The sequence below is a fragment of the Solanum dulcamara genome, chromosome 4, assembly GCF_947179165.1.
Source record: "Solanum dulcamara chromosome 4, daSolDulc1.2, whole genome shotgun sequence".
Taxonomy (NCBI): Eukaryota; Viridiplantae; Streptophyta; class Magnoliopsida; order Solanales; family Solanaceae; genus Solanum; species Solanum dulcamara.
The window spans coordinates 30,060,732-30,070,185 of record NC_077240.1 but is presented as its reverse complement, the minus strand read 5'-3'; the positions used below and the strand labels follow the sequence as shown (position 1 = coordinate 30,070,185).

The window sequence follows — 9,454 nt, the reverse complement described above, 5'->3', positions numbered from 1 at the left end:
TTGATGATATGGGTTGGTAATACTTACTTTAATTTTTTAAAGTTGTGTACTCAAAGATATGGTACACACATAATAATTTATTCATTTTAGATGCACTTGAATTTTATTAATTAAAGCAATACACACGTGCAAAGCACATATACTAAACTAGTATATCAAAAGAGTATGACCAAGGGCAAATATAATCCCTTTCTAAGAGTACAAAGTCAAAAATGACTATTTTCCCTTTGTAATTTTTTGACTTGTTGCACATAAATTTGCACTCCATAGTAAAAGTATTATTAATTTAGATGAATCTTATATCGCAATGCAGCGTTCGTTCCATAGCTTATTACTCCCTTCGATTATTTTTACTTCTTCATCATGAATTTTGTATTTTTTTTAAAACAATCATATAAATACTGTTGATATTTTAGTTTGTCATAAATGTTTTAGTTTGCCTCAAAGATTGGATTAGATCAAAGCGAAGAAATAAAGGAAGACCACAAGATACGGAAGAAGAAGAAAAACTTGAAGAAATAATGTCAATTGGAGATCGTTGGCCACAAGCTAGTCCAAATCATGGATTAGTTGATTTTGAAAATTCTGAGCCAATTCTTGTTAATGCTAATACAAATGAATTGGAGAAAATGATTTGAAATATGTAGAAATTACAATTTATTCGAGACAACTAGTTGTAAGTTTGTAACTTTTTATGTTTTGAATTTTATCAATCTATTAATAAAATCAAAGACTCATTGATTCTTTGCATTTCTTAATTTTTTTTCCATAAATTTTGTATGATTCAATTAAATAATTTTATTTACTTTACATAATCATATATTGAAAATTAAATTTGTAGTCACTATAATAATTCAATACTTGAAAAAATATCATTATAATAGATAATACATTGTGAATATATTATAATAGATAATATATTGTGAGTATATTTGGTATACATTGTAAGTATATATAATATAATATAATGTAAGTATATCGTTATAATAGATAGTATATTGTGAGTATATTTGATATACAATGAAAGTATATATAATATAATGTAAGTATCATTATAATAGATATTATATTGTGAGTATATTACAATAGATAATATATTGTGAGTATATTTGGTATACATTGTATGTATATATAATATAATGTAAGTATATCATTATAATAGATAGTATATTGTGAGAATATTTGATATACATTGTGAGTATATATAATGTAATGTAAGTATATTATTATAATAAATAGTATATTGTGAATATATTTGGTATACATTGTAAGTATATATAACCTAATGCAAGTATATCATTATAATATATAGTATATTGTAAGTATATTCGGTATACATTGTACGTATATAGAATTTGATGTACATTGTAAGTATATATGTAATTAATATAATGTTAGTATATTATTATATATTTTAAGTTTATAAATTATTATAATTACTTCTAAATTAAATTCATAATGATACACTATATTGATGATTGACTCAATTTTTTGAATATATAAATGTTGATAAAAAAATAATCGATCAGCCCAACGGGCTAAAATTCAGCCCGAACCGATAGACTCGGTTACTGTACCTTTAATGGGTCGTGGGCTAGGCCATCTGACTTTTTTATTGTTGGGCCTGGATCAGACCGGCCAAGTAAAGGCAGGACCGGCCTAGCCCGGTTCAGCAGACCGATGGGCATTATCTTTAGTAAGCCGGTCTGACATGACCTGACTCACTTAACAACTTTAAGTCTCTACATATTTTCTGATGAATAATATGAATTTGATAATAGAATACACAACTCACTCATTTATAATGAATTGAACCTAGCGGTAAATTTCAACCATTTTTGCTATTATCGAAAAATGCATTTTGCTTCACCAAAATAAGACAAAAAGTAGAATTACATAATCTTTCGGCCGGCAAAAGCGCATTGGTTGTAACTTGCTACTATAAGAACACTTAATTAGGCAATGAAAGCAAATCAACAAATTATCTTACTGTTGGATTTAATTAATTATTTTGTTACACCCATTTTTTTCCAAAGAATTGCGAGTCTCTGTTTTAATTTGTCTGGGAAGTGAATTATTGGTCTGGAAAACCTGATTATTCTCCTTTAATAAACCCATGATGGGCTGTTTCCTTTATCTTTATGTGGGTAGGGCCTCAGAGGACCGTTACTCATGTCCTACATATTTAGATATTTTTTTAAGGCAAGTCCTAGTCTGTATTTTGGACTCGTTTGTGGACCTGTTAACTCCTTATTTCAAAAAAGAAATAAAATAATAATTATGAATTGGTACTTACTATTTATCGTAATTTATTGACTTGTTGCGCATAGATTTGTGTTCCGCAATAAAAATATTACTAATGTAGACGAGTCTTATATCGCAATGTGCATTCGTTCCATAATTTATTACTCTCTTCGATCACTTTTACTTTTCTATAATTTTATTATGTATTTTAAAAAAATAATTAAAAATAAAATGTATATATTTTTATTATAATATTCATATTAATTGATAAATAATGTCAAAAGATTTGACAAATTTTTCTTTTTACTTGGTCATATTTTTCTATTTGGTAATAAAACAAATTTTCCTTTTTAGTTGGTCATATTTTTCTATTTGATAATAATTTAACTTTAAAATATTTATTTTTACCTTAATGAGATGGTTTATAGTGATATATACAAATATCTCTAACTTATTTTTAGATCACAAGTTACAAAATTGTTTCTTTTTTTTTTTAATTTTGAATTAAGTCAAATAATATCATATAAATTGAGATAAATAAAATATTTTTTATTTCTTCTTATCATGACATGCAGAAGTTTGACCGTAGAAATGGGAATGGTGGGGTCCTAGAGGAATTGTTAGGAATATCATCTTTTACTTTTCCAACTCATAAAGTAAGTGGAGTTTTGATTTTTCTCCGGGCTATTAATTTTATCATCTCTTTTACTTTTCCAAGTGACTTGGTCCAATTTCTCTGTTTTTAAGTATATGAAAAAACTATATAAATGATCATCTTTTCTTCACTAGCAGAGCAAATAAGCAATGGCTCATAACATTTTCTTAATTTCTTCTCTATTTGTCCTGGCAATATTCATCCAAAAAATCGATGCTGTAGATTACTCTGTCACCAACACCGCTGCAAACACCCCCGGCGGTGCCCGTTTCGACCGAGATATCGGAGCTCAATATAGTCAGCAAACATTGGCAGCTGCCACTTCCTTCATATGGAATATCTTTCAGCAGAATTCTCCCGCTGACCGCAAAAACGTACCAAAAGTAAGCATGTTCGTCGATGACATGGGCGGAGTAGCTTATGCTATCAACAATGAGATTCATGTTAGTGCAAGGTACACATAAATTGATTTAATAAATAAGGAGTGAATGCACGTCTCAAACTCCAAAATACATACTCCCCCTCCCCCCCTAAAAAAACAAAAAACAATATAGAAACGTATCTTTCTTTTGGAAACAACAATTAAGTGATATTCATTATATTCAAATGTTAAATATGCATTTGCAGATACATCCAAGGTTACTCTGGGGATGTTAGGAGAGAGATCATTGGAGTATTATACCACGAAAGTACTCACATTTGGCAGTGGAATGGGAGCGGTGACGCTCCGGGAGGATTAATTGAAGGGATTGCTGATTATGTGAGGCTCAAAGCTGGTCTTGGGCCAAGCCACTGGGTGAAACCAGGCCAGGGTGATCGTTGGGACCAAGGCTACGATGTGACTGCTCAATTTCTTGATTACTGCAACAACTTGAGAAATGGGTTCGTGGCAGAACTTAACAAGAAAATGAGAAATGGCTATAGTGATCAGTTCTTTATTGACTTGCTAGGGAAGACGGTTGATCAACTTTGGAGTGATTACAAAGCTAAATTTCGCCCATAACTTAAGAAATTCAAATTAGATCGAAAATGAGTAACACCATCTATTGCCTTTGTACCATTATTACAAGTATTTGTGTCATGGTCTTGTTGAAGATATTGTAGTAACAACAATAATAATAATAATAAGCACAAGGGGTTAATTTTACTACAAGTTATTTCATTCGTGTGACTAATTAGTAAGCAAATAATCCAGTGCAAGCATCCAGGTATATTTGTTGAAGTTATTTATGATTTGTTAGTTAATTTAAATTGGTTTATGTTGAAATTATTTATTTGTGTTACGCTGAAAGTTTTGGTTTAGTATAGAAGCAGTTAGCTCTCTTTAAATTCTTCAATTATTTGTTGTTTTAGTTTAGTTTATGACTCTTTTTTTTTCAATTTGTAAGTCAAAACTCTGCTCTTTTGTAAACAAAATAAATGAACACTAATGAAAAAATAAGTGAGTGAGATAGCTTAATGGTCCAGATGAGTTTGTTATACTGGTGAAAAGGGGTTCTAGCTGGATTGGCCTCTGGTTGAGCGGGTGGGTGCATTGGCTTAAACCAGCATCCCAAGCTGCACTTCTAAACTCTCTATGGGTGCAATGTTAGTTATATTCCAGTTTCTAAGATATATATATATATATTTCGGAAGTTAGTACCCCACCTAGACATGTGGGTTCACTTCTATTGATGACTCCACCAAACACTAGCTACGTTACGTACGTATATTGATGACTCCATTTCTTATATGGTTGTTTGGAAATAAGCACGTTGATCAACTATCCAAAGTAGTATCGTAGAAATGAAACATTGGCATAATAGCCAGGTAAACATTTGTACTAGAGATAATCACAATAGATTTCTAACCTAGCAGATCAATCATGATAACAAACTCAACTACAGACAACTTGCAGTTTGAAGTTGGCCAAGCACTTAACGCTAATGAATAACATAAAAGTGAGTTGTGCCATCATTTCCTGTGGCGTGTATTGCAAAATAGATATAACAACTCACCTTTCTTTATAAGGAATGTTGATCAGCTATACATTTTTTTTTTATTAAACTACTAAGGGGCTGCACCTGAGATCATCTTGGTCACCAGGCTGCCTACGTACCCCAAATAAATTCTAAAGAGGGATCAAGTCATCAAGCCCATGCATACTTCTTTATGTATATATATATTATGAATTTTTCCATTATCGGTACCCAATAGCCTTCCACAAGTTTCATTCTCTACTTCCTTTAGATTCTGCGCGCAATTGAATCACGTATTTATGATGGCAGTGGTTGAACGTTATTTTCCGAGGCGTTCTGTGTAAAAGGGACATGAAACCACTTTGCTTCTTTTTTGTCTTTGCAGTATCGGCTACTTTGGATGAATTTAGCATAAAAGAATAGTTCAAAAGCATGTCGGCGGTCCAAACGTGAACTGGAATTCTTGACAGTCAATCTTTTCAGAAAATCTTGAGCTTCGATTGACAACTTCAAATTCTAAAACTTTGGTTCCTCAAACTCGATTTTGTACAGCATATCATTACCATCTGCGTATCAGCTCATAGATAGTGCATCCAAGAGCCCAAATATCAACTCGTGGGCCATGCTCACTTAAGCATGGATTCAGGTGCCATATACCTTTCTGTTCCCCAATAAGTCCCTGTTTTTGGTTCATGCCCTGTTCCAAAGTCATGGAAAGCCCGAAATCAACGATCTTGAAAGTTTCGTCGTTGTCCACAAGGAGAATATTGTCAGGCTTGATGTTTATTTCGTTGTTGTGAATGCAACTGAGCCCTAAAAGAACATTCTTTGTGTGTTTCTTTTAACTTCAAACTCCGACAATGAATTGTAGTTCTAAAGACGATCGGCAGGACTTCCTCCGGATGCATACTCAAGCAATAAGTTGTAAAGGATGACACCATCTTAGAACGAGAGATAAGCTCCAAAACAACAAATAATGCAAGGAGAGTGCTTGAACATGTGGAGGAATTCCACTTTTCTTTCAATGATTGAGAAGTAGTGTAGTTGCAAGATTTGATGGAAATGAGGGACGGAAGAGTAATGCCATTAAATAGTACATTGGACGTAGAAGCTAACGAGACGACACCGAATCCACCTTTCACCAAGTGTTGTGCCTCTCTTCCACAATAATTCCGCCGTTGGAAATTAAGAAACAATGAACAGAATGTGCTGCTTGCTGGGTAGTATACTATGTTATAATATTACTATACTAGAGTAATTTATATAGATGTCATTAGCCTAGTCCTATTTTAATTTGGCTTAACTTCCATTCCATCCCTCCTTTCCTCATCCTAAATGGATCTCTTAGATCATTCTAGAATAATCTTTAAACTAGTAAGTAAGTTTTTTTAAAAGATGAACTTTTCGCACCACCATTTAAGTTCATATGCTGCTTTTAATCAATAAAGTTTACATTACCAATTACTCCCTCCTTTTATTATTGAACTCCTAATTAAGTTTCCAAAATATTACGGTTAGATAATAGCTCTTAAGTTGTTACGAGTTGGGTTTCCTTCAAAGGCAAGGATTTTCCTAAAAAGTTGTTGAATTTACTTGGGCTTCAAGACTTTTCTAAAATTGAACCCATTGTGTAGTGGTGGTTTTATTACAAATAAGATCCTTGGCTAGAGTTTTGTCTTTGAGCATTTGCGGGGAAACTGTCGCGACCTTGACCCGCCGTGACTGACACCCACTCTAACTCTCCGATGGGAGAACCATTCTAAATAACCCAAAAACAATAATAGCAGATATACACAACTTAAAGATGTGGAAGCAGGTTTAAATCAAAAATAAATGCTGAGTTCCCATAAACTCAGAAACCAACTAGTTATAAACTCAAAATGTGCGGAAGTAAAATAATCCTAGGAATTGATAGTCATCGTATCAAAAATCTAAAACTAACAAGATTAGAACAGGAGTACAACTCCAAATAGAAACCAGTAACAAATAACTCATTGTCTGAACATTTAAGTCCCAGAAAAGAAAAGGACTAAAAATAACGATAGAGTCTACGATAGCCTAAAGGAACAACTCCCCCTTGAACTTGAAAACACAATCACTCCTCTAGATAAAGTCTCTCTGCAGCCGGCTGAATATGCCCTGTACTCAAAAAAAGGCAGAGCAAGAGTAGTATCAGTACAGTGTACTAGTAGGATCACGCGGTTAGCCAGTAAGCGGATCATACACAAGTAAATTCCACACAATAGGCATGTGCATATACATAATAAGTCATATACAGAATAAGTCAACTAATCTCAAGTTTAACTATATTCAGCAATATCCCAACTCAATATCTTCCACATGCTATAACTTCACACAAGGGTCCTCTCAAGGGACCTACAAACAATCAACTTTGCATCAGAATGTGACATCCAATCCAAATATGTATCGGAACGTGATACCCGATCCAAGTATGTGTTGGAACGTGACACCCTATCCAAGCATACCACAATCATAAATACATTCAGTATTTACAACATTTATATCACCAAGAACAGGTTCATCATAAAAACAGGCCAGCAAGTGATCATTTCACATATAATCTAGAATGTTTCCCTATTCATATACACATGCATATCACGAAGCAATTTAACAAGTATATGAAACACATACGGGAAACTAGACCATCACCTACCTTAAATTCACGCATCAACAACCTTATAATGCAAGAGTCTTCCCTTTACGGATTCGTTCTTCTCGTTCTTGGTCTAGAAAATAATAAATACATATAAAGGTTCAACACAATGGCCTAACTATCATGAAATATAACACAATTCACACCCTAGGCCAAACCCATGATCCTAACCTCACCCTAGGGCTATTTTCCATCATAGGTATTTTCAGTTCAACCCCCCCCCCCCCCCCTCCAATGATTATCCATCATACTTTCTAGGTTCTAGGAATCAAAGCATGCATTTAGGGAGTAAAATCCTTACCTTAAGCGTGGAAATCCATGGAAACTTGATAGAATTCACCCTAGGTCGCCTTTTAAAGTTCAGGAAACTAATTTTGCAGAAAAAGACCCTTTTTGGACTTTGTCACGAGTTAAGTCGCGACTGTTCTGCTCTGACGGGACCCATCCCGCTCTGGCGGGATATGCGGAAACAGTGAGCTCGGAGTTTGTGCTCCAAGTCCCCATTTTACAAAACACTCCCTTCCAAGGACGTATTAAAATATACCCTTCACGCCAATTTTGATTTCGAGAGTTTTACTCGCCCGAATGCGATTCCGCGAAGCTGTAAGTGCTCCGTATCATCTTGGCTATCATCTTATCCTATCAAATTAAACATTTTATCTCCCATAATTCACATGACCACCCTAGACTTTGCCTGACTCAAAATTCGTCCAAGTCTGGCCTAGGCTAAATTTTTTTGAAGTTACTACCCGAAATTTTCTGGCCTGAAATCCTTCCCCATTGGCATATTCCTAACGACGGGGACAGATTGTTACAGAAACATAAGAAAATTTGACAAATAGTCAAACTTGTAACTCAAACTGAAAGGACAAAAAGAGTGTAACTCAAAATTTAGTAAGAAATTGGTTGAGATTTCTGAAGCAGATGCATAAAGTTATGACCAAAACATATTTGTGAAAAAATCATTTTTTGGACGTATAAACAATTTTGAAAGTTTTGGTTTGATTAATTTTCGCTACTAAGCCAACTAATTTTATTTTTGATTTTCACTTATTTGAGTAAAAAGTTGGTCGAAGCCTTCGACTCGAAGGTACATGACGCAAACGGAGGAAGTTATGACAAAACGCAATGGTTAACGTCCTTTTTAGGATGTACATATTGTAAAATCAAGTTCCGGATAACAATGTAAAAAACAAGAGAAATAATATAAAACAAGAGAAACAATACATGATAACTTTCTTCTTTCTTTCAAGTGTGTACAGCATAATTCTTAAGACCACTATTTATAGGCTTACATTGAGGTATATGCGGTTGTGGAGAATAGAGATCAATGAGAAGGTAGTGGAGGTGTAAATTTTACTATCACAAATGTGGAATTACACCTACGAGTTATTGATAATCACAATAATAATATTTACAGCACTTTTGATATCAATTATAATGTATTTTGTTAAACTCTTATTGAGGAAAAAATAATTTTGGGAGTTTTGGTTTGGACATTTTGCTATTGTTCCCTATTTCCCCCCCAGCTTGTTTAAAATATAGGTGATGTTTTTATTTTTTGAAATTTTAATTTGTTTAGATACTTTGTGATAGAAAAATTAAAACTTTCTTAATTTTTTAAAATGGAAAACCCCTTTTTTATATATGTTTTTTGTTATACATGATTTTTTTTATTTCTTTTGTCTTAATACAATTCTCAAAATATTGGAAATCATAATAGTTTAGCTCGTTGAGTACTTGAACTATTATCTTAACTAATATAGTACCCACACGATGCGCGGATATTATGAAATTAAATTATAATTCTGATTTCATTTATTTGAACGTGTTAGATCATATTGAATCAATAAATATACAACGATCACATTATTTTGCAATACAATATACATAATAAATTAAAAAAATTATAAATTGAAGAAA

General features: G+C 32.9%; 1 protein-coding gene and 1 pseudogene across 1 annotated transcript; one reads left to right on the top strand and one right to left on the bottom strand.

Annotated features, from left to right (window-relative positions):
- The first annotated feature begins 2,979 nt into the window (after positions 1 to 2,979).
- Positions 2,980 to 4,067, top strand: LOC129884938 (uncharacterized). Its single transcript, XM_055959202.1, has 2 exons — positions 2,980 to 3,353; positions 3,527 to 4,067. The coding sequence occupies exons 1-2, from the start codon at positions 3,049 to 3,051 to the stop codon at positions 3,900 to 3,902; spliced, it is 681 nt and encodes a 226-aa protein (XP_055815177.1). The 5' UTR covers positions 2,980 to 3,048; the 3' UTR covers positions 3,903 to 4,067.
- A 1,041-nt stretch (positions 4,068 to 5,108) lies between these two features.
- On the bottom strand, positions 5,109 to 6,042 carry LOC129884156 (mitogen-activated protein kinase kinase kinase 20-like; annotated as a pseudogene).
- Between the last annotated feature and the right edge of the window lie 3,412 nt (positions 6,043 to 9,454).

What these genes read in the sequence shown, in the direction of transcription:
- LOC129884938 (XM_055959202.1), top strand. Translation starts at nt 3,049, where the DNA reads ATGGCTCATAACATTTTCTTAATTTCTTCTCTATTTGTCCTGGCAATA. An exon ending in GAGATTCATGTTAGTGCAAG is followed by an intron (nt 3,354 to 3,526) that starts GTACACATAAAT and finishes ATGCATTTGCAG; the next exon opens with ATACATCCAAGGTTACTCTG.